The 26,394-nt window shown below is 41.2% G+C and overlaps 1 protein-coding gene across 1 annotated transcript; it reads right to left on the bottom strand.

Moving 5' to 3' along the window:
- Positions 1–234: 234 nt before the first annotated feature.
- Positions 235–26,394, bottom strand: CS (citrate synthase). Its single transcript, XM_063426280.1, has 11 exons — positions 26,199–26,394; positions 14,686–14,733; positions 14,451–14,558; positions 11,682–11,747; positions 11,470–11,601; positions 8,680–8,868; positions 6,484–6,683; positions 4,343–4,472; positions 4,154–4,255; positions 3,853–4,062; positions 235–1,952 (listed from the first exon to the last, which is right to left on the bottom strand). The coding sequence occupies exons 1-11, from the start codon at positions 26,247–26,249 to the stop codon at positions 1,782–1,784; spliced, it is 1,407 nt and encodes a 468-aa protein (XP_063282350.1). The 5' UTR covers positions 26,250–26,394; the 3' UTR covers positions 235–1,781.

The following is a 26,394-nucleotide window of genomic DNA, read 5'->3' as shown; positions in this document are numbered from 1 at the left end:
TTTTCATTTTGAAAGAAAGTAGTGAAAAGGTTTCTGGTAAGTATCCAATTCTTCCTTCCAATGCATACATTTTCTGTGCATACCAGAAACAAATCAAGGCGGTAACCAATGCTAGTTATGGATCCAATGCAGAATGGGAGGTCAACGGAACCTCATGAAAGGGCATGAGATCTCAGCAACACTACGAAGCTTACAAGGTATGCAGTGTGAATAAGAAACACGACTCATCACACATTGTGTAGTTAATAAAAACATTTATTTTGCCTTTATACAGAACAACCTTAAGTATACTGTGATTTGGAACATTCATAATTTCCACAGCCTTTGCTGGCATTTTAGTTTCTGTACGGACAAGGGTAGGAGGTATTATGCAGTCAGTAGATGTGGAGGAGTGTATTTACCAGTGAGCCAAAAAAAATATAATAACTGGTTCCCTTTCTTTCTTTTTGAAAGAATATTTAGAGGAAGATTACAAACTAAACTTGGGTTATGGTGGTTGCTCTTTTCTCGGACAATGAGACTAGCTGCGGAGCCAAACTGATACAAATTCATCACATGTTTGAACATTTCAGCAGCATAAACACTCTGAATTCATTCAATCTAGCTAGTGACACATGTAACCAATTTATCTGGAAGCGCACCAATCGTCTTTTTCACCAAAATAATTTGGGTGATGCTGGACAGTGACAAGCAAATAAGTACAGACATCAAAAAAGTAGGGGCAAAAGCAGCTCTTACTCTTGGGGAAACATGGTCTCATAAAAATCAACCAATTCATCACAGTGGCTTTACCTTTTAACATACAAACAAGAATAAAAAGAAAATCGCTCCCTCACACATGGTATTTACCAGGAATTTACACATATAAAACAAACTCTGGCAAAACTGATAAAAGTAAAAGCTTCATTTGAGAAAGAGCGAGAAAAAAACCCAAAAAAAAAACTAAATAAAAGCTGCAGGTACCCACAACAAAAATATTGCTCCTGGACAGATCCTGCTTAAAAACCAAACTGAGGAAAAGGATTTAAGAAAAAAAAAAAAGTCCGTTCTTCTGTAGTCAAACAAAAATGTCTCCCCCTGACAGTAATGAACCAAAGTGGCCAAATGATAATGTGCATCCCTACATATTATTTAGGCCCAAAACACTGCCAGACATGTACCACTTATATTTCTGGTAACATTACATTTCTTTTTATGCATCTTATCAATTTATTTTAATACTTTGTAGGCCTGTCTATTAGAGCAGCTTGTACTCTCTTGATAGCCAGAGTTATGCCAAAACATCCTATTTAAGCCCATTTAAGAGAACTCAACCAGCTGCAGTCTATAGCACAGTTTAGAGAACTGTAATAGATCACAATAGAAGATAAAGCTTCCTCACAGTATATCTATTGGCTGGGTCTCAACGTGTGATAACATGGTATACACGCAAAAAAAAAAAATTCTGAAAAGGTTTGTATCTATCAGATTTATAAATAAGTAGAAAGAAATACTTTCAGATATGAAATAGGGTAAAATATGCAGCGCAGCTTTCACGGCCAAGCTCTCTGTGTGTCTGATAAGAATGGGTTTTCTGATCGATAAATCAAAGTTGATCTCCCAGCCTTGAAGGGAAGTAATACAGGGTAAAAAATGTGTTTTTAGCATAAATAACCAGAATTTGTTTTCTTGTCAGCGCTCAGAAAAATGGTGGGGTGCAAAGCAGTCTGTTGAAACAAAAGGTGAACTGTCTTTTGAATAAACTCTCAGCACAGGGGCTGAGGCCACTCTTTCCATTGGGATTAACCAGACTTTGTTCCCACCAGTTGCATAAGACCATCTGTACTCATGGATTTGGGCCTCTCAAGTGGGAATCCAAGAGCCCTGCTCCAGATGAGCTGAGCAAGAACACCCAGTGCTCTTGACACCCCAAAAAGTACTGTGTAGTAATTCATCTCCTTCATGCCATAATACTGCAAGAAAAATAAAATAAAAAGGGAATGGCATAGGTTAGAAACTGTAATAAGGTTTGCGTCACAATCTTATTGCATATACAGAAACATATTGTATACATTAAGGGTATCGTGATGGCCAATTCAAATGTCAGAATATACATGCAGGAACTGCACTATTTAATCTCAAGTTTTGAGTTTGAAAATTAGAGATTTGTTATGAAAGAAATTACAGGAACAATTCACAATACACATCTGTTTCCTAAAGTGCTCATGTGTCTGGAGTGTCATATTTGAGACACTTTATAAAAGTTCTTTCACTTTATACGATTTCAATAGAAAATTGTAAATTTAAAAACTGAGACAAACACCTCACTGTGCCGAATTTCACAGACCTACTACTTCAGCAATCCCAGATTTGTATTCTGCTGCAGCTCAACATTGACCCATATTTCCTATTGCCAGTTACTGCCCACCAACTATGGGCCAGGTCAGCGACTGTAAAGACCCATATTTTATTCGGCACTTTCTATTAGTTCGCATAGAACCAAACCGCGAATAGACTTCAGGGGGACTTAGCCGCAAAAGCCCTGGAACTATTTTCAGCATGAGGACTTTGCCGTTCCCGGTCGGTCCCCCAGCAGCACTTCGCCATGATTCTATGGAACTATTTTCGGCTAGGGACCATTCGTGCGGTCAAATTATGACTTCCTGGAAATTTCTGAACCGATCTGGGTGATTTTTTTGATATGTTGGTCACCCAGATCGGGGCTATTGGGGGATGTAACTTTTATGGGGTTTTCTGCTTTAAGGTACTTTTGGGATGTTTGGGAAATGTGTGCTTTTTGTGCTGGGAGATAATGGAGTTTAATATAGTGCTTGACTCAATTATCTCCCAGGCACAGGGGATGGATTATCTTGTTTGGTATGAGAGTGTCCTGGACCTGAGAGCCAATGTAATTGTGTGTATTTTTTTTTACTGTAGTCTACTCTCCGGTCCAGGAGGGGGGGGGGAGGGGGGAGAAGAGGAAGGCCCTTGCATGGGGACCTGCATATAAGGCCAGTTGTGGTTGCCATTAAATGTATTCCAGCTTGTACTCCCAGAACTATGTGTCGTCTGGTTACTGGAAGGGGAAAGGGCTAATCACTGTTCCAGCGTGGAGGATTCAGAGGGGAAAGTCATTGTAAGGACTAGAGCTCCCAGGACTGAGTGTCGTCCAGTGCCTGGGGGTGTCTAGAGCGAATTCCCCATTCGGCTCCAGGACTAGTGCTCCCAGGACTGAGTGTCGTCCAGTGTCTGGGGGTTGCTAGAGGGAGTTCCCCATTCGGCTCCAGAAGAGAGCGGTTCCAGGGCCCCAGTCAAGCCACGGTGACTGTGAGCAGAAGTGCTGCGGTTTGTCCCCTGTTCCAGCTAGGAAGCGGTCCTTGGCGGAGGTACCCAGCCAGGAGTACAGGGAGCTCCGTCACAGTCTGGTTCACTGCTTAGTGAACTGAGCTGAAATTATTAAGTAGGAAAGCTGGATAGATAAGAGAGCCTTCGTAATTTAACATGCTGGCTAAACCATGTGTAAGCAAAGACCTGTGTGTACTAAATCCCTACAGAGAATCAATTAACAGTCAAGCAGAAAGCATTCCTTGATCGACTGAATGGATGCTGGGTCAAATGTGAACACAGAATCTCTATGGCAGCCAACAAATCCATGGAATGAAAGATTATGTTTCTAAATAATGGATAATATATTTGCTAACCTTTTGGCTTACACAGTGTAGAGATGCAATAATTATACAGTTAAAAAGAGAAATGCCATTCTTAACAGATCATTTGTGTGTTTAAAGTCCTAAAGGATTTACACCAGCTTTTCAAAGACAGACTAAAGGATTAGCAGGCGTGCTCATATTAGTAGGAGTGTGTAATTCTAACCTGCAGTAGGACTCCACTGTGAGCATCCACATTAGGCCATGGGTTCTTTGCTTTGCCCTGCTCCAACAACACATTAGGAACAATCTTATAAAGCTGAGCCACCAGTTTAAACATGGGATCGTTGGGCAAGTGTTTCAGAGCAAACTCTCTCTGGCACGTGTATCGAGGATCAGTCTTTCTCAGCACAGCATGACCATAGCCAGGAACCACCTTGAATGGAAAATGAAGGGAAAGATTAGTGATTAAATAGTCTTGACATCAGTTTAAACAACAAATGTATGTATAGTAGTAGTGTTCATACCCTGCCAGAGTTCAAAGTGTTCCAGATGTAGTCTCTCAGCTGCTCATCAGACACTTCCCCTCCTAAATCTTTCTGCAGGCTTGTCAGCCACACAAGAACTTCCTGGAATCCAAACCAACAGTGAGAGAAAGGCATGAGAGGATGCTCACAGTTCTTTGCTTAAAGGATTCTATTTGCTGTGATACATACCTGATTAGCCAGTCCATGAAGAGGGCCTGCCAGTCCATTCATGGCTGCCGAGAAGGAAAGGTAAGGATCGGAGAGGGCACTGCCCACCAAATGACTGGTGTGTGCACTAACATTGCCTCCTTCATGATCGCTGCAGTAGAAAAAATGAGTAGAGTTGACGGTGTGGGTCTAAAGTACATTATTTCAGATATAAATAATATGAACATGGCAAAGTTATTGCTGCAACACCGTTCTAGCTCCTTTACGTAAAAGCATGAAGCATCCGCTCAGGGGACGTGGGAATCTGCATGGCAAACACCCATGCATAAGAAATTGGATTCTTTTATGGAAAAGAGGTAGATGTGTAGGTATACATATGCATTCAGGTGCCCAGAGTAAAGTTTTAAGATATAATATTCACTTATATTAGAGGAAAACACCAAGCAGGATAACCACTATAGAGCACACTCAATCTAAGCAGTCAAAGAATAACCTGAGGTCTGCCAGGCGCCGATTCCCTGCCCTTTACTTTCTAGTAATGAGAACCAGAAGCTCCTAGCAGAAATGCTGTTGGCATTACAGAGCCAAGCCCTGCAGGGCAGGACCAGCTTATTAGCTGAGAGTCAGCAAATCACTCTCGGCCAAACTAACTGCTGGTCTTTGACAGATTGTGGCTCTCACTGAAGCAGGGATCAATGACCAGGTAAGAAGTCCAACCATTACAGTGGGGAGGTTTGCCAGAGCACTTCTGATGCCAATTTTCTATAGTGCTTTGTAGTGTTGATGGTGTTTATAGTGTTCCTTTAAAGCTCATGCAAGCTAACATATCTAGAATAATACACACTGTGAAGAAAACCAGATAGTCAGGGGCGTATTACCCGCGAGGCAAACAAGGCATTTGCCTTGGGCGGCATTTTCCAGGGGGCGGCAAAAAAAGCCGCCCCCAAATGCCCAAGGCAAATGTCTTGTTAGCCTTGCGGCTAACAGACATGCCGGCGGGCTGCTGGGCGATCAGGCTGTCTGCTCAGCTCCCTCGCCAGCCGCAGAGTGAGGCTGGGAGGCGGAGCCAGAATATGACGTCATATCCCGGCTCCCAGCCTCACTCTGAGGCGCGCGAGGGAGCTGAGCAGACAGCTCAGGGGAAGTGCTCCCTTCCCCTTGTTAAAAATAAATTTTAAAAAAATGTGGGTGGGTGAGTGCGTGCCTGTTAGTGTGCGTGCGTGCCTGTTAGTGTGCGTGCGTGCCTGTTAGTGTGCGTGCGTGCCTGTTAGTGTGCGTGCGTGCCTGTTAGTGTGCGTGCGTGCCTGTTAGTGTGCGTGCGTGCCTGTTAGTGTGCGTGCGTGCCTGTTAGTGTGCGTGCGTGCCTGTTAGTGTGCGTGCGTGCCTGTTAGTGTGCGTGCGTGCCTGTTAGTGTGCGTGCGTGTTAGTGAGCGTGCATGTTAGTGAGCGTGTATGTTAGTGAGCGTGTATGTTAGTGAGCGTGTGTGTCTGCTAGTTTGTGTCTGCTAGTTTGTGTCTGCTAGTGAGTGTGTGTCTGTTAGTGTGTGTGTTAGTGAGTGTGTTTGTCGCGTATCTGTCAGTGAATGTGTGTGTGTGTATTTAGAATGCGGGGCGGGGGGAAAGGTTGGGTGGGGGTGGCGCGGGGGGGAGGGGGGCGCCTGAGTTTTGTCCTGCCTAGGGCAGCACAAAACCAGGATACACCACTGCAGATAGTGATATATTCTATAAAGTCTGCAGTAGCTTACTACTTCTAAAATATATTTTTATAGCAGAAAACCATTATGCTTAAAGAATGAAGCATGAAATACATAAGAAAAGGCAATAAAACCAGAATACGTCTCATTGAACTTGAAGGAAGAATGTGTGTATGGGGAGGATCTGCCATTGCAGTTTGAGGATTTAGTGTGCACGGTGGGCACATTATTATTCTGTTAGGAACCAGATTGCGTGCGTGTGGTATTGAACACAAATAACAGTGCCATATTTTCCCTGATTGTTTGAATGGGAAAATAATGTGCCCATGCAGCTAAAGGGTTCAAGCTGATTTTATTATTATTATTATATGTATATATATATATATATAAAATAAAATCAGCCTGCACCTTTTAACTGACAAATGAGTATAGAACAGTTACTACAAACAGAACATACAGCATTCTTACCTATGGATTGTGAGATAAAGCCTCATAAGTTCTGTGAACTCTGGTTCTGTGTATCCCAGCATGTTTGTGAAGTTATGGGACCAGTCAAGGTTGGAATCAATGGCTCCAATGCTGCTTCCCTCACGGTAGAGGTTACGGTAGATTTTAGCAGCCACACAGGGAAGTTTGGCAATCAAGTCCATAGAGTCTTCATATATCAGCTGCAAGAAGGAACATTTTTAATATCAAAATGGTGGGTTATGGAAACACTAGCACCTATCAACAAAGCCTCATTGTTCTCATATACACAGTCCATTTATAAGCAATGTAATCCAAAGTGCAAACATTAAATTCTAACTCCCCATTTTGAGCAAAAGGGTAGGGGCTGGGGACAGCTTGCTCCTTTCAGTTTCATAAAACAAAAACAAATCCCACACATTTATTCCTTCTGACCCTGGCATGAAGTCAAAAGAGCATATTAGATGTGAATTAATCCATCACATGTTAATTTACAAACGCAATCACGAAGTACCCACAGCATTGTGCGTCATGCCTTCTTACCCAACACATACATTAAATACTTTACATGCTCTGTACTCTAAGTGTGACTACACCAGTGTGTAGGAAGGAATCCAAGGACAGGATGACATTGACAAGTCATGTGAGTCTGTTTCACATTTACATAGATAACTTTGATTCGTTTTCTCAGGTTCAACTGTGTAACTCAGGTGTTAAATTCACAGCAATATAATTGATCACTGTGCACAAGTCAAAGGTTGGCATTATACATACATATCGTACATAAAACCACAGAAATAACTACAGACTTAAAGACATTACAGTCATACCAATGACACCAATAAATCAAGCACACCTGTCAAAAAATGGTATGTATACACTATTAATAAAGAGCAAACAGACTGGTGCAAACAGCACATTACGCTAGACAGACTACTGGGTTATGCAGTTTAATTCTTTCTGCTGATTTTAAAGTAAACAAAACCCCCAAAACATTCCCAGAGAATGGAACAGTATCACAGTAAAACAAAAATTAATAGCACTTGACAATACTGGCTCGTGCAAACACTCTTCTGTACAGCGCCCATTTATTCAGAAACAGTCTACAATGACACAGTAGACAGAAAGAAAAACCGAGCAAATAATTGACAGAATATAAATGTTGCCAGATAAAAGAGGTGAAGTAGACCTTGCTCTAATGAGCTTTCAATCTAGCTACTGATGTGAGATTATCATTGGCAATGAACATTACGAAATTAAACTAACTTAATTGGCACACCGATACAAAACTGGATTTGGGAAAGTTGAATTTGTTTCTCTTGTTATAATAACTAATAAACACAAAGTTAACTAAAACCAATGAATGTTCCTATAAAAGGTTTCAGGAATAGGCTTTACTCTTCCTCCAGTGACTGGCTTACAATTTGACACAGACCCTAGTGAGCCATATTTCATGAATAAATACATTAAAGCAACACAGACTCAAAAAGATAGAATTTATAACGAAAATGGAGCAGTACTGCTGCTTCCATTAATTTCTACAAGGGACAACGCACAGTGATATGATAAGTATTGTGCATGGCATCTCTCACCTTACACTGGGAAGGCAGGGATACAGCCCAGTTACAATATAATATTAGTGATGAATAATAATTATTAATAATATGGTTGAAAATGTTCAGTTGTTGAAAATACAAATCAAAAAGTGAATTTGCAGAAGCTGGTTCATTAACATGATATGAACCTATAAAAACCATTACCTACAAAACAGCCTCAATATTCTATGTAGAGAAAGGTATAGCAGGCATCGGCATACCATGACTTTAGCACTAGTAAATACAAATGAGGCAGCAGAAAAGGTATTCCTGGATCAATGGGCTTGCTGCCCCATGCAGGTCAAGGGAAGAAATTCAGAATGTCCAATTCCAGAGACGTCTCACATCCATGTCAAAGATCTGTACAATTTACCCCATAAACTCTACATTTTTAAATCACGTATGAACAAGACAAACAGTCCTCTTAATATACAGGAAGAGAACAGGTGAAATGTTAATGCAATTTTATCGCACTGTTCAGAATAATAATAAAGAGGTTAGAAAATAGAAGCCTTAAATCTGTCTTTAACATTTGATAAACATGGCTTAGATTCTCAAGTTCCCACTGCACCCCATTTAAATCACTTTTCCAGACAGCTCTTACCTCCCAGTACTTGGATCTGTTGACACCTTCAGCATAGGCTCGTGCAAAGTTGCTCTCACTGTTTAGGGCGGTAATGGCTGCGCTAAACTGGGACATGGGGTGCAAGTTGGTGGGAAAGTTGTCAAGCATGGTCACTACGTGAGAAGGCAGGGCAGCTCTCTTAGCCCATTCCTTAGAAATCCAGCTGACCTGACAATGAGAGGGGGAAAAATGTTTTAATTAAAAAGTGCTTTTAAACAAATATTTCTGCCAACAGTCGAAAGCCTGTATATTATGTTTATATTAATAATCAAGCAAGATGCATTCAAAGACTAAAGGAGTGGTGACTCATATTGTGTTATTCCATATTCTATAAACACATACAAGGAGATATAAATGCACAGCATATAAGGATGATTGCAGATTTAAAATAAACCTTCATATTCAGATAACTTAAAAGAAGTATATCATTTCAGCTACTGATCTTTAACAAGACCCCAACACTTAACTGGTTTTACCACCAATAAGTTGTATAAAACTCTTCACAGACTATAAACCTCCTAACACACATACACCTTTGTCACATGTACAAAACCATAGTCCACTTTAAAGAGTAGGTAATGTAATCTATAGCTTATTCAACAGCTTTGAGGTTTAACCAACCAGCTATCACAGACATGTACACCATTGCCATTTTGGGAAAAGAGTGAGTGTGTGCATACTACAGAATTAATTGCAAGTCCATATTGTAATTGAATGTGCACCAAGCATTATACAAAAGCCGACTATAATGGTATTTAAAGGAATGGGGTAGAATTCTCATTTTCTATTCCTGTGCAGGACCATCTTGACTGTTTCGCACAATGTTCCCTACTAAACAACTGAAGCCGGCAGAACAGTCACTGGTTACAAAACCTGCATTATATAAAGTGGACATATTTCCTTTGTAAGGAAAACTGGGTTATCGAAGCACAAAGTGACCACGTATAATATGTAACAGACCAAACGGAAGAATTACGGTTATGAAGATAAAGCATTCTTTGTTCTTTAACAAAATTACCTCAAAGTCAAGTTGCTTTATGTCAATGCCCTTGTATTGAATCCACAATTAAAAAAACACAGCATGAGTAACTGAGGCCCCCTAGCTGTTACACTACAAATCCACTTCGCTAGGTGTCCTTTCACGACTTTAGAAAACTGGAACTAAACAACGTGGCTGGTGGCAGCAGTCACACGCATGCATCTCTGAAAACTAAACTGCCACGATTTTACATTAAGCAATAAAAATTTTTTTTTTTTTTTTTTTACATCTGCATCAGGGGACCAAGAGCATGCGTTGTGCTGGTAGTGGGTGACAGAAGTCTGCCAACACAACTAATGCTGTTGGTCCCTTCAAGCAATGATGTCAGAACTATCCTCCTGAGTGATGGAGGATGTCCTTCTACAGGGCTAATGCCAAAGGAGTTCCTCATGAGTCCAGCTGCTATGAACCACACTCAAATCATGCAAAGTCAACACTGCTTTAAAGGTTAAGAGCCATAGCTGTCTCTTCTCCAATTTTCCACGAATTAAACTTCTGCCAGTAGCTACTCTATTCCTTTCAGATTGACAGTCTTTTCCAAGCAACAACCTCCACATTTCTTCTCCCTTCTACCCACCTCCTATACAGAATTGTGGACTCGCTGACAATTTATTTTTTAATCTATCCCACTTATAGTATCATACATGGTCACAAGTTTAAAACAAATACCAACAGACTGAACTCTTGCGTTTTATAATATGTAGCACCCAGCACACATTTTATTGACAATTACAGCATGTATACATGTTTCCTTACTTAGGCTGACAGGTCTCTGTGGCTAGATTCAACCAGTTCCAACTCTACTTTTCAGACCGCTCTTCCCAAAAAGTAGTCTGTCCACTTTTCTCTCTCTCGTGAGTAATCCCTATCCTGGCTCTTTTCTGGTTGCTGTGTGTTTGTAGCCTTTCCTTAAAGGGAAACTATAGTGCCAGGAAAAGGAACTATAGCTCCCTTATTGCCCTCTCCACTTGCAACAATGGCTGCACTCGCATTAGGATTCCCCATAGAAAAGCATTATACAATGGTTTTCTATGAGGTTTTTGGTGACGCTGGACGTCCTAGCGTCCAGTTAGGAGACCAAAATTTGGTCAGGTAGACAGCCACTAGAGGTGGAGTTAACCCTGAAAAACTGCAATAACTACCTTAAGGGACCTGGTATAGGGCACCCAGACCACTTCAATGAGCTGAAGTGGTCTTGGTGCCTATAGTGTCTCTTTAAACACTTACTTGCATTCTGTGCAATTACACTAACAGGGTTACTTATGTGAGAACTGCCCAAAAATCCAAGTGAAATTAAAAATGTAGGCGAAAATAGCCAAAGTTTTCTAAAGTGTCCAGTACATGTGCACAATTTTTTTCCCCTGGTAAAGCTGAAGAGGGTACAGACTCACATACGTAGCAGTTGTGTACCAGAGATTTTCAAGTGTCAATACGAACTCTACTGATCATCAGTCTTTGTATCTCTGGCACAAATCTGCCCTTGGATATTAAATATTATTTGGGTGAACCATTTTACAACTTTACTATTACTGAAGCCATGTGACTGGACAATAGGCCACATTTGCTTTCAGTGTATTTTATTTTGGAAAACTATCTTGATTAAGCATCCAAAGTTATGGTCGGTATGAATTTAGAGTTACTGCTCAGTGCAACACATGGCCATTCTGAAATGATTACAGACCAAAAAAAAAGAAAGGCAGATATCCTTAATTTTAACACGCAAGATTTACCTGCTCTTGGGTGGGCACCTCTCCAGTCACCAAGAGCCAGAAGAGACCCTCGGGTAGTGGCTCCTCTCCTCCTGGTGCCTTGGGAAGCAACTTCTGGCATTCAGGGATGCTGTAGCCACGGAAACGGATGCCCTGGAAACAGAGATTACAAAGTGCTTATGGGAATAAAATGTGTATACTGTTAAGTGAAGATGCATCAGGGTAATTTTTACCTCATCAGGATCAAGCACAGATGTTTCATAGACTAATCCTTTCATTCCTCTCATGCCCCCATAAACCTGAAAGGCAGAACAAATAGGTTATTTTTTTCTTCGTATCTACTCAAATCCTTCCTGTGTTTCAATACAGGATCTTCGATTAAAAAGCACATCATAAAAATAAAATAAAAAGATATGTTGCAAATGGCATGCACTAAAATGGAATGCAACATGCATGGATATAAAGCAAATATAAAATAATCTGCTGATTTAAAATAAAAAGTAGTATTCCCTTTGCTATCAAGTAGCTTCCAGACACTTGCAAACAAAATCAAAACAAGTCAAATTGGCAATAAGAACTCAGATATCCAGGGCTAATAAAAGCAAAAATATGAATGCATGATAACGTTTACAAATGTATTTTTAACTTCTAAATGTCTATAAATTATTATTTAACATGAACTGACTTAAAGGGATCCTATTGTGCCACGAAAACAAAGTCCCCCCTCCCCCCCCCCCCCACCCAATGCTTTCCTATGGGGAAAATCTGATGCTGGAGGAACATGAGGACTAAAAAGTCAGTTTGGATTCCAGAAGCCCTCTAGTGGCTGTCTGGTAGACAGCCACAGAGGGTAGACTTAGAGCTGCAATGTAAACATTGCAGTTCTCTGGAACTGCAATGGTTTACATTGCAGCACTAAGTGCAAAAGGGGCACAGCACCCAGACTACTTCAATTAGCTGAAATGGTCTGGGTGCCTACAGTGTCCCTTTAAAAAAATGTTACACGTCCTTTAAAAATAATATGTAGCAAGTCAATAACCATGTCCCATAATCACCAATTTGGGGGAGGGTGGGGGTTAAACACGCTTCACATATAAAAGCAAGCTGAAGTGTCCCTTTAAGGATAGTTTATAATACACTAGGGCTTATCTTATCACCAAGTTACAATCTCCACCTTAGCCACAACAATAGCAGTTATAGTGACTGATGCTTAGAGTGTTCTTTTAAAAAGCAAGTCATTTCCATGTCATAACAATATTGCCCTTAAATGAACACGATAGTCACCACACAGCCTGCATGGGGAAAAGAAATGTCAGTTTTCAATCTGATGTAACTTAATTTAAAAGTTTGTATCTCCTGATCTGTAAATGTAACTTTAAATCACACACAGGAGACTGCTGAAGAGCCTAGCAAGCTAATAACTCAGGAGGAGGAAAGGAATGCTAAATTAAACAGAATATGCAATAAAGGAAGTTTAAACATTAGAGGACTCTTTACAGGAAGTGCTGTGTAAGTCACAGGCAGGGAGGAGTGACTAGGGCTGTATAAACAAAGTGATTTAACTCCTAGATGGCTGAGAACTAAACATTGAGACTGCAAGGGCATGAGCTATACACCAAAACTGCTTCATTAAGCTAAAGTGTTTGGCGACTATAGTATCCCTATAGTATCCCTTTAATAAGTAGTACATTTGATGTCAAAATAAACATTTGACATTGTCAAGAAATCCAAGCTGCTATACATACAGGAAATATCTTATTGGGAGAGGGTCTGCACAGACCAGATTCAAATTGAAGAGATTTTAAAATGTTTAAAACTGCAGAACATTTATGGATGGTCATATTTTGATAGAACATGTCCATTAATTGAGCATCTACTCGTTTTTTAGGTCATGCCAGACTTCTCACTTAAAGGAGCACTATAGGGTCAGACACAGAAACATGTATTCCTGACCTTATAGTGTTAAAACCACGAGCTAGCCCCCCTGGCCCCCTCTTGCTTTCCTAAATATAGTAAAAGATTACTTTTATTCAAGTCCTAAGCACGTGAACTCGTCTAAGACAAATGAAAGGTTTTTTACTGTAAGAACAATCAGGATGTGGAATTCTCTGCCTGAAGAGGTGGTTTTATCACAGTCCGTACATATGTTCAAACAGCTACTGGATGCATACTTGCAAAAACAGAATATTCAAGGATATAATCTTTCAATGTAGGGTAATAACTGCTTGATCCAAGGATAAATCTGACTGCCATTCTGGGGTCAAGAAGGAATTTTTTTCCTAGCTTGTTGCAAAATTGTGCTTCAAGCTGTTTTTTTTTTTGCCTTCTTTTGGATCAACAGCAAACAACAAATGTGAGGAAGGCTGAACTTGATGGACGCAAGTCTCTTTTCAGCTATGTAACAGTCTCTGTGTGCTGACATCATCAGAAGTGCTGGTCTGAGCCACAGTGCTTCCCCCGTGGGATTGGCTAAGACTGTCAAGGAGCTAGGTCAGGTGCAGAGTCAGCACAAGTCAAACAACCCTGGCCAATCAGCACCTCCTCATAGAGATGAATTGGATCAATGCATCTCCATGAGGAAAATACAGTGTCTGCATGCAGAGGGTGGAGACACTAAAAGGCAGTGCTGCTTACTCTGCAGCACTGCCCAAGGAAGCAGTTTTAGAAGCCATCTGCGGAGTTATCACTAGGCTGTAATGTAAACACTGCATTTTCTCTGAAAAGACAGTGTTTACAGCAAAAGGCCTAAAGGGACTGATTCAACTCACCAGAACAAATGCAATAAGCTGTAGTTGTTCTGGTGACTATAGTGTCCCTTTAACTTGTGCAATTTTCTGAATTTTTACAGGCAATGTCCTGGCAGGGAAAAAAGACATTTGAAGATCACAGTATAAATTCATGGGAAATAATGGTTTAACATTTGGAAAGAAAGAAAATAAATCATATGCTAACTCAGAGACACAAGATTTATCTCCTAGCATTAGAATCAATGCTGTACCCACCATGTCCACAGTGATCTGACCGATGACAGTCTTGCCATGTTGCTGCTTGAAGTTCTTGATTCTGGTTTGTTCTTTGGGAATGAGATCTGACAGGACATCCTTAAGGTTCTATAGAAAATGGGGTAAAAAGAAGCACATAAATCTCAAAATATATTCAAAGTGGAAATGCGCTATCCGATGCCAAAAATAATCTAAAAGCAACACAAGAGGGGGACAAAAATGGCATGAGACTCACCGTAGCAGTGCTTGCTTGTCGCGCAGCAATCAGTACACAAGGGGAGTTCTGTTTGGATAAGAAAGAAGAAATTGTGCCCATTATTCACAGGTTTGACAACAGAGAATAAAGACAAACTATTGCTGTGTGCCAACAAGCTTATATAACCATCAGCCTGTACTAATGAACCAGGCAAACCCATGGGAAGATAGCATTGCTGAAAATACACATGGAAAGAAATCCCAAGGGTTTTATCATTAACACTGGTTAGCACTACAAGCAGTTCCTTACAAGAAAAAGTATTTCACCATTTTAAAAGACATACTTACTATGGGGGACAAAACGGTTACTTCTGCATCCAAGAATTTTACACTAGGGTGGATAAAAATAGACGGGAAAAAAATAAATCTATATTTATTCTTTTCTGATTTAAATCTGCTTTATTTTAATAAAATGCTTCTGGATGAAAATTCATCTAAAGATAGTTTTCTATTTAGGATACATTACTGTCCAAAGGTTATAAGTATGAAATATTGATTAGCTATGCAGCATGAGGCTTTATATTCATGCAATATTTAAATTTTTGGTAAATTAATTGCATTAATTCATGTTAATTGAACGTTTGTCTTCAGAGTGATAACGGGTACGTTTTCACAAAAACAAATACATTTCTGTTCAGAAAAAGATCTTAAATCTCATTATTATGCTAATCACACAATGAACACCTTTAGGGTTGATTTTCTTTTTATTTCAATCATAATACCCTGTTGGGCATAGTACCCTCTATTTTAATGGACTATTTAACTGGCTTAGACGGCATTTGTGTGCTTACTGAGCTGTTAGGAGAGGGAATACAATAAAAATAACAGTGTCCAGGAAGGTCCAGAGGGGAGATAAATACAAGAAGCGCTAAATGTGTCGACAGAAGTAAATTACACACAGAATTGACATTAGGCAGCAAGTCATGTGTGCCGGGACATGTAACATGTAGGATTACCCCAGACACTTCAGCTTTCCGAAATGCTTTGAATAGACTGACATATCAATAGAAATCTGCACTTTTATAATTTGGAGCAGAAACACTGTTTTTATCCACAGAGCCAACAGAAGTGGCAAGCGGCCCTTCTCAGTAAGTTATACAACAACTCATTGAGAAGCATTGGAAAGCTATTGTGTTGGGGGGCTTGTGGCTGGCACAGACTGAACGCAGCTTTTGAAAGCTGTTTAATCATATAACTAGAAAAAAACAGTATGTATTCGTTCTTTGCCAGTATACGTGTCAATTTATTTAAAAAAAAAAAACTAAATAAAAATTGAATAAAATCATGAATTTTATTTAATCTTGCCAACTAGTGATTTACATTAAATTAACCCTGTTTTAGATCGAATGTTGTAAGGATAAGGAAGATTCTCTTTTTACCACTAAATATTTCTACAAAAGGATGAAAAAATGAAAACCAAAAACGGAGTAAATTAGTTTTTGGGGTATTTTTACATAATCTATACAGGATACTACTGCTTGCGAGTGTGTGTGTGTGTGTGGTTTTTTTTTTTTTTTTTAAAGACAATAAATTGGCCTTGTAGAGTTTAATAGAGCTTAGGGGGAGGGCATGCAGAAACTTTATACAACCCGATCGGGTAACAGAGAAAGCTAGGAAGGAGAGCATCTCACTGCATATACATATACACTATGGAGACAAACTAAAACATTTTTGCAGTCTTACATTCATAAGATGTGTTAATGTTTCTACCTGTTTAGTAAGAATTTTCTTTCTAGTACGTAAATCTTTGTAATATTTTCCAGATCTAACCATGCAGATGCAGTTGTAATGTTATATTGCTGCACTATGAACTAGAAATAGAATCATTTTATCACACCAATCAAATGCAGACTATTCAATTCCGCATTATCAATTTAAATTATTTCTATCTTGGGTGGCACCAATTGGCTGAGAGGGCAGGTCTGACTCACTCCAGCAATCTCAGCAAATGAGAAATGCAGCGGCAGAGGGGGCTGTCAAGAAAAGCCAGATCTTATGTCAAACCACTCAAATATCTTGAAAATAATGGGTGACTCAAATGAAAAAATAATTGCAAAATACCTATTATCCACAAGATTCATTAATGTTATTTGATTCTTTTTTTTTACCAAATAGTCTCACCCATTTTTTTCTGGGTGGGACTGAGAAATGTACAAATCTGCTATGGTTTAATGTGATGTAGGGTTGAGCCCTGAAATTGGGGAGGTTGTGGGAATACTTTATGTTAATATCTCATACTTCTTTACCCACTCCTTATTTTACCAACTATTACACCAACAAAGCTCCTGCATTTTGCAATATTGCATGAGAGAATCGGAGGAAAAAACTATTAATATTTAATACAAATGTACTTTCAACCCGACAAGTACAACACCATTTTATATGATATCTTATCTTAAACTTGAGTCCAGGGTCAAAGTAAAAAAAAAAAAAAAAAAAAAAAAAAAAAAGCAGTTATAAAACTGCATTAATGGCGAACATCTATGAGCCTGAGTACCCAAACTACAACAGAAAACCAACTTATTCATCTCGAAATGCAAACACTGAATTTAAAAGAGAAAACGGAATGGTTTTGTTTTTAGCCCATATGGCTATCTGAGCATCCTTCCCATGCCCATATGGCTATCTAGCCATTAATCCCATTGTCTTACGCCCATATGGCTATCTGACCATAATGCCCTGCCATGCCCATTCTTCAATCTGTCAATAGCTCCTGCCCATGTCTGTAATCTTTACTGGAGATTCCCCTCGCTCCAAATGCCCATAATCCTATATCTGCATCACCAACTCCTATGCCCATTCTCTCCCCTCCATGTCCTTTATCTCTCCCATACCTTTTCTCCTCTCTCCATATCCCAATCCACACCTTCTTGCTTGTCCCAATGCAATTTCATGAGGGGGCAGGATATAACATTACTCACTGATTGGCTGTGGACGGCTTTATTCATATTGTGACTTAAAACTAGCCGCACCTGAGATGCATAGATGTAGTTGTACACACCAGGAGCCTATCTGCACCCATTGGCACATCAGTCCCTCTCCCAATGCATAGGTTTCTCACTGCACCTGGTGGGCTAAGGGTCTGGTTGGTAAATGAAGTGGGTAGCCTTTCTGCTCAGAAATCTTTGCCGACTAGGCGTCCCTGCTACATGCGCAAAATACAGGTAACTACCAAGAGTTAAGAGCACTAAACACTGCTATGCTCCAGCCTGAGACACTGGACTAAGTTCAGGGGGAGCGGCTACAGTGTGGCTGCTTTCATGAACCAGGACAGCTACAGCCAATCACACTCTTGTCTCGTCATGCTGTGCATCAGGAGACAATGTAGTGATCTTATGGCTCGTGTGTCAGAGGCCACTGGTCTTCAGAGTTTAATCATTCTGTTACAAGTGAACAGTACTGGTACGAAAACATTAAAAAAAAATGTGTTGCATACAATAAAACAGATAAACAAAAGCCATTTGCCCCATTATCAGAAGATACCAACGTAGAATATCACAACCAAAGGAAAAAAAAAAAAAAAAAAAAATCAATCAAGATTTTGCAAACATTATCTCCACAAAACCAGTACCAAACTAGAAGTTTGTTTGGCAAGAAAATGAAAGACATGTGATATAGAAAATAGGGTGTGACAATCACGTTAAGCAGGTTCTTCAATGGCAAGAATCAATATGGTTATCCGAGGGCTTGGCTCCCAGCTCAGTGCTGTAAACGGATTCTATAAGAATCAGGACAGGCAGGAGCTGCTTTAAGCTGGTTCTACATGAATCAGTACAAGTAGCTCTAAGCTTGTTCTATATGAATCAAGGGAGGTGCTTGTTCTATATGTATCAGGACAGGTAGCTGTCCGTGTAAGGATGTGAGCACCAGGAGACACCTGTCCAATACATCAACATAAATTCAGCAATGTATGTTGAAACATACCTCATCACCTACTGGGCGAATGAGGCTGCACATGCATATACACACACTGATCAGCTACAACATTAAAATGACTGACAGTCTAGACAGGGTTGCCCCTTGTCGCCCCTGCTCTTTGCTTTGTCACTGGAACCTCTATTACAACAAGTGAGATGCACTGATGAAATTCACGGTATCTCGGTGGGGGACCAGAGATATGTTGTGTCTGCGTTCGCCGACGATGTTCTGCTGACTCTGACGGAACCGACGGAGTCAATGGACGCGCTGGCAGTAGTCCTAGAGACATACGGTGAAATGGCTGGATACAAGGTGAATCTGCCTAAGTCGTGCGCCTTACCTATAAGTATGAGTGAGTCTGATATTGCTCGAATAGGAAATAACCACAATATTCGTATTGAAAGGCATCACATTAAATACCTGGGGATACACCTGACGGCAGACCCCGCCCAGCTATTTCAGCAGAATTACACTCCCATGATTCGCACTCTTATCTCGGATATGGAACGATGGCAGGATAAACCAATCTCCTGGATTGGCAGAATCCACTCGGTAAAAATGAATATCCTCCCCAGAATTTTATTCCTGTTCCAAGCTCTCCCAGTTCGACTCACCAAGTCTGACTTGGGTCCGCTTCAACAAGCCACAGGGAAATTCATCTGGCAAAACAGGAAGCATAGAGTTTCCCGTAATATCCTCTATAGAACAAAATCTAGGGGGGGCCTAGGATTGCCAAATTTTTATTTTTACTACTTGGCGGCCCAACTCACGCAGATAGCGTATTGGCACACCCCTCCAGATGAACGGAGGTGGGTTGACCTTGAGTCATCCCTAATGGGACCTGATAAGCCACAATTCCTTATGTGGGTTCCTCGTGAACATAGACCGACAACACGAATTGAATGCCCGGCCATAGCAAATTCGATGAAGATATGGGACATTGCATCGGTCAAATACGGGTTGTCCTCTCGGACATCCCCATTGACCCCTTACCTCAGAAACAAAGCTTTCCCCCCGGACTATACGCCAGGGACTTCATAGGAATAGAGGGAACGGGTGTCCAACGCCTTTGCCAGCTATATGAAGGTGGGTCACTGCTTCAGTTTGAGGATTTAAAGGCCAGGGCAGATCTTCGCCCTTCTGACTTCTTTCGCTTTGTACAACTCAGGAACTTTGCACAGGCCCCGAGCAATAAATCTAGTGCGTTGCAACCGCTTACCTTCTTCGAGGCTATGTGCCTTAGGGCACAGTTCCCGAGGAGCCTTATAACAGCTTTATATGCACAACTGAGCACCTCCACGTCGGAATGGGGGGACCTTACGTACATAGCCCAGTGGGAGGCGGATCTTGGTGAAGAGTTAGAGGGGGTGGAATGGCAGGAGATATGGGAAGCTGCCGCAGCCTCGGCTATTTGTGTTTCAATACAGGAGCAAGCATATAAGACCATGTTTAGGTGGTATACCACCCCGGTGCAGTTGTGCAGGATGAACAGAATACCCACTGATTTATGCTGGAGAGGCTGCGGTCACAAGGGGACTTACCTACACATGTGGTGGGAATGCCCTCGGATCACGCCACTCTGGAAGGAAGTGGCGAACTTACTGAAGGATATCTTCGGTAGGGAGATAGACCTGGACCTATGGGTCTTCCTTCTGGCCAGACCTCTTGAGGGCTGGACCAGGACGGAACTGAAATTGCTGAATAATGTAAACCTGGCGGCGAGGCGGACAATGGCCCAGGTATGGCTTCAACCTTCCCCCCCCCCCCCCCCCTCTTCTTAGGGTAATACAAAAGATTAAGGATACGTTCCTTATGGATAAACTCACAGCGAAGGTCAGAGGCACGACGGCGAGGTTTGATAGAGTGTGGGCACCATGGATAGACAGTGGCGCGGGTGATTAGGTAAAAAGGAAGGGGGACCCGGACCACCGCTCTCATTTCTTCCAACACCTATGGGGGAACCGGACGCTTACATACCAGGTTCCCTTAAAGGAGAATGATTTGGGATCCCCTTCCTGTGCTTCTAGCAGAGGGTAAGACCCTATTGGCTGGCACTGAGGTCGGGTGACTACTCCTATCTTGAGTGGCTACATCTCCCCCTGTAACACACGATCTGTTTTGAATAATTGGCTCAAGGCTTACGCTGGATCTTACTAAAGACTATACTATTGTGATGTTTTACACTGTGTATTGTGATGTTGGTGTTTCACCTTGTTATAAATAAAGAATTTAAAAAATAAAATGACTGACAGTGAATACCATTGATTATATAATTACAATGGCATCTGTCAAAGGGGGAGATTTATTAGGCAGCAAGTGAACAGTCAGTTCTTTTATTTCATATGTTGGAAGCAGGAAAAAAATGGAAACACAAAAAGATCAGAGTGCCTTTGACAAGGGCCAAATGGTGATGGTCAGAGCATCCCCAAAATGGCAAGTCTTGCTGAGTGCTCCTGGTAAGCTTTGATTGATTATCAAAAGTGGTGCAAGGAAGGACAACCAGTGAACCGGTGTCAGGATCATGGGAGCTCATTGATGCTCATAGGGAGCAATGGCTAACCTGCCTGGTCCGATCACACAGAACAGCTACTATAGCTCAAATTGCTGAAAACAGAAAACAAACAATGCTGGCCATGATAGAAAGGTGTCACAACACACAGTGCATCACAGTTTTCTACATGAGGGGCTGTGTACCCGAAGACCGGACAGAGTGCAGATCTCGACTACCGTCTCCCAATGAAAGCGCCTTCAATGGAGACACGAGTGTCATAACCGCACCGTGGTGCAAGGGAAGAAGGCTGCTTGGTCTGATGAATCACATTTTCTTTTAGATCAGGTGGAAGGTCAGGTGCATGTGTGTTATTTACCTGTAGGAGGCATGGCAGCAGGACACACTATGCAAAGATGACAGAAAGACAAAGGCAGTAGCTCTGGTCAGTGTTCTGCTGGGAACCATTGTGTCCTGGTATTCATGTGGATATTACGTTGACATGTACCACCTACCTAGAGATTGTTGCAAACCATGTACACCCCTTCATGGCAGTGGCCTCTTTAAGCAGGATAATGCACCCTATGACACTGCAAAAATTGTCATGTTCCTCAAACCATTCCTGAACAAAGAGTTGAAGGTGTTTCATTGTCCTCTAAGATGACTGCGCATCTACAGGCTGTGCTGGAACAACAAATCCAAGGCATGGGTTGGGTGGTCTCGGTGCACTGTACCTTATGCACTTAGTGCTGCAATGTAAAACATTGCAGTTCCAGAGAAACTAAGTAAGTCTGCCCCCAGTGGCTGTCTACCAAACAGCCACTAGAGGGCTACCTGGGTTAAAATGGACCTTTGTTCCGGTATCAGACGCTGGGCGTCCTCACAGCCTGCATGGGGACATCCAGCATCAGATGTTTCCCCATAGAAAAGCAATTATTCAATGCTTTCCTATAGGGAGGTCTAATGCGCACGCAACATTTGCCGTGCATGCGCATTAAAGCCTGCTTGTCGCGGGGCAGAGGAGAAGCAACCCAGAGCCTTGGATATGGTAAATAATGAAGTTTTAAACCTTTAGTTACCGGGGAGGTGGAGGCATGGGGAGGAGGGTCGATAGTGCCAGGAATAGAGCTTTGTATTCCTGGAACTATAGTATCCCTCAGGCTTCCCCAAACGCCGGCCCTCCAGATGTTGCTGAACTACAACTCCCATGATTCTATGAATGAAATAGATATGCTGAGAATCATGGGAGTTGTAGTTCAGCAACATCCGGAGGGCCAGAGTTTGGGGAAGCCTGCAAAATAATCTGCTGCTAATTTCTTGGTGCCACATAACACAAGACAAGTTCAGAAGTCTTGTAACACAGTTATACAGTTTTAGGTAGGTGGTTTTAATGTTGTGGCTGGTCAGTGTTTATGTGCGTGTAATATAGAGATATATAATTTTTATTTAATTTAAACAACATCAGTTACATAATCCTATTTAACCTCTAAACTCTAGAAATTGAAACAATGTATGAACGTCTGAATTGCTCCTTCGGTCCCTAGCAACATTACCATTCAATAAACAAAGCCAAGTGGGTGGATTCAGTAAGTAACAACCTAGTCTGCAAACACAAGTAGAAACCACATTAAAAGGATGGCCAGATGGAAATAAAGCATTGATGCACTAATCACACTGCTCAGAAATGTCACAGCACAAGAGCCACCATAAGTTGCATTATACATTTAAAGAAAGTAATTTCATACAAACAATATATTCTCTGCAAACACAAAACTAACCCTGAACTCAATCTCCCACCACTCTTGGACAGCAGCAAAGGCTATAGTATTCTTCAGTTTAAATACACAGAACACATCCCCCACCTACCAAAATTTAAAGGAACATTATAGTTTCAGAAATAAAAACATGTGTTCCTGATACTACTCACCTTTTTCCCACCACGCTACACTGGTCTCACAGCTGTCCATGCCTGGTCCAGAGTCTGTGGCAGAGATCATTGGTTTTAATTATCTCAGCTAATCCAATGCAAAGGACATTGCACATGTGCGGATATTGGAAATGCTGCACTGTGCCAATCCGCATCTCCACGTAGAGATGCATCAAATCAATGCATCTCTACAGGGGGAATGTTCAGTGCCCCAATGCAAAGCTTGAAGACACTCAATGTCAGTGTTGCACACTGTGCAGCACTGACCCAGGAAACACTTCTAGTGACTGCCTGAGCAACTGCCATTAGAGGTGTTACGGTTACTAGGCAGCAATATAAAGACGGCCTTTTCTCTGATCCACACATATAGGTGCCTAAGATGTTAGGATTGTATGGGCGGGTAAGGCAATCAGCTAGTTTTGTGGATGCCCCTCCTCCCCCCACCTCTATATTTTATTTTGTCTGATGCTCTGTATTACCAATGGATGTGTTTATTTGTACTGAATCAATGCATCTCTATGAAGAATGTTCAGCATATCCATGCAGAGTGTGGAGACTCTGAAAGTCAGTGCTGCACACCCAGGAATCACTTCTAGTGGCCATCTGAGTGACTGCCTCTGTAGGTGTCTCTAGGCTGCAAGGTAAACATCATCTGTTTTATGAAAAGACAGTGTTTACATTAAAAAGCGAGCAGGGACAGGAGATACACACCAGAACAACTACATTAAGCTTTGGTAGTTCTGGTGACTATAGTGTCCCTTTAAAGGGATACTATAGTGCAAGAATACAGAGCTGTTTTCCTGGAACTATCACTTCCCCGTCCCCCCCAGTAAATAAAGGGTTAAAACTCCTTTATTTACTTACCTAATCCCATCCCTGACACCCCTTGGCGCTGGATTGAAGACCACCCCCTCCGATGTAAACATTGCTGTTTCTCTGGAACTGCAATGTTTAACATTTCAGCACTAAGTGCGAAAGGGACAAAGCCCCATACCACTTCAATGAGCTGAAGTGGTCTGGGTGCTTACAGTGTCCCTTTAAGGAAAAATAAGTTGTTCAAACTTATTTTTTTGCATAATTTAAAAACTATGGAGAATTTAAAGAAAGAAAAATAAAGGATATTAATTTAAAAAAAAAAAACTACAAATTGACTAAAGATAGAAATTGTATCACATGTTGTATTATTCTTTCTATGTAGGTAAATCTTCAACCAAGAAAATTAGTATCCAAGTGAACATGTACACTGTAATTAATAACAGGTCTCTTGGCCAGGCACAATACATCACACAAGGGCAGCCCAAAGAGAACCGTGAACATTTGTCCTTGAACATTTCTCTAAATCATTTCTATCTAGGGGAAGGGTTACAAACCAAAAGAAAATCTGATATTCTCTTTAACCCTGCAATAGGACAAAGCTTTACACCTCAATACAACAAGCAAGGCTTTTTTTTCATGATGATGTGCAGGCCATTCTAAAAGTCAAGGTGACTTAAAATATAAAGTTTATATTGTAGACTTAAAATAGGCAATTTTACTGAATATTGCTACGTAAATTTGCCCCATCAAATTTAAATAGGTGAATGAAGATAAAGGTCAACTTCAAAGAAGCAGTTATATTGTATGTATATATTCTGCAGGCAAAGTTTGTAGGAAATACAAGAGTTGAAAGGATAGTGTCTGTAAAGCTAAAGCCGGTTAAGAGCATACTTACTGGCTATATATACTACTGCAAGTTATATGTCAATAGCACATAAACTGCAATTTTTATTTTTTTAAATCAATCTTTACAGTGTTGGTGATGCAATCATTCCATTTGTGTCATTCTACTTGACAGATTCACTTTTCAATGGCTGGAACAGTGTTGGCATGTCATATCCATCAGTCAAAATACTGGGGATTAAATTAAATCAAGTGATTTTTGGACAAGGGGTGACTTTTTAGAAAAGAAAAATCTGTATTCAGTTAAGCAGGGTGAATTCATGTACACAGCACTGAGAACAGTTTATGACAGTCCATTTTCAGTGTCAGCTGTGTTGCCAAGTGAAAAATTACAACAGAGGCAAAAAGATAAAAAGAAAAGGGATTCACTAGCCATACTTCAGACTAGTGCTACAGTTTATGTGGAGTTTGAAGGCATCCTAAGGTACACATTTGAAACAAAATAGTAACATTTTTAGGAATGTATATAGGTGGCAGAATTGGCAATAGCTTTAAGCTTTTTATTGATTAGCCAGAGAAACATGTGAGGGCGATGGACTTGTGTATTATTTTTTTAAGTCTTGATTACTGTAATTGTGCTCATTCAGATTGACCAGAAGCAAATCTTTATGTAAAACACAGCTTAATAATTAAACCAACACATGGCTGCTTTGTATATATCCAATAATCTTCACAGTCACTAGTGTGAAAGAATATCAACACAAGTGAAATAGGATTTTCTCAAATAGAAACATGAATTCAAGCTAAATATGCAGATTAATAATCTAGTCTAGTGGAATCTACAAGGAGTGGGTAGGCAACACAAGGCCAAGTTATTTAGGAAAAATAGGATTTAATTTCGATAGAATATATCTGAGCCTGAGAACATAATAATTAACCATTATTAAGTATATTTATCAATTTCTCCATATACCAATAGTGCAGTCCTGTGCAGTGACTATCACACGATCAATACCATGTAACTGGAAGTCTAGCTTGGCCACTCATTTTAATTGTGACCTTTCCTGGAAGGGCACAAGATAACATAAAATCTGCAGACCTGGTGTCTATTCCAGTTAAGTAATCTACATGGAGTTATATAACAGCACAGTTACTGGTAGGTCTATGCACATGGCAAGGAACTAGAATTAACCCCAAACCCCAGGAGAGCCATCACAGCCCTGGACAGAGGAGGGGAACCATGGACTGACCCCAGGAGCTGACACTCCGTTCCTATCCGGATATTACCCAGCCCCTGCAGCTCTGTGGGCACTCCCTGTAATGTGATCTGGGAGCCGCAGTCAGGTCACTGGGGGGAAGGGAGGGAAGCCGAGCTATAGCCATGTGGGGGGAATGGATAGAGAGATAGCTGCCCCGGGCTGGGGGGGTGTGAGCCATTGAATGAGGCCTTGCTCCCCCCGGCCCCCACCCGGAGTGCCCCGGTCACTATGTCCCGGCTCACCTTGGCTCCGATGATGCGGGCGCACAGGCGGCTAGCTGTGATAAGAGACATGGCCGGGCGGTGTGCGGTCAGTCCGGTTAGCGGGAGGAGGAGGAGCGACTTGTACTTGGAGCCGGTGTTCTGTCAGATTGGGAGCCTGAAAGGCCGGAGCCGGGACAAGGTTGAAAAGGAGGACTCGGGCCCCTCCCCCTGCGCA

The sequence above is a fragment of the Pelobates fuscus genome, chromosome 1 (genome assembly GCF_036172605.1).
Source record: "Pelobates fuscus isolate aPelFus1 chromosome 1, aPelFus1.pri, whole genome shotgun sequence".
Taxonomy (NCBI): Eukaryota; Metazoa; Chordata; class Amphibia; order Anura; family Pelobatidae; genus Pelobates; species Pelobates fuscus.
This window is presented reverse-complemented; position numbering and strand designations above follow the sequence as displayed.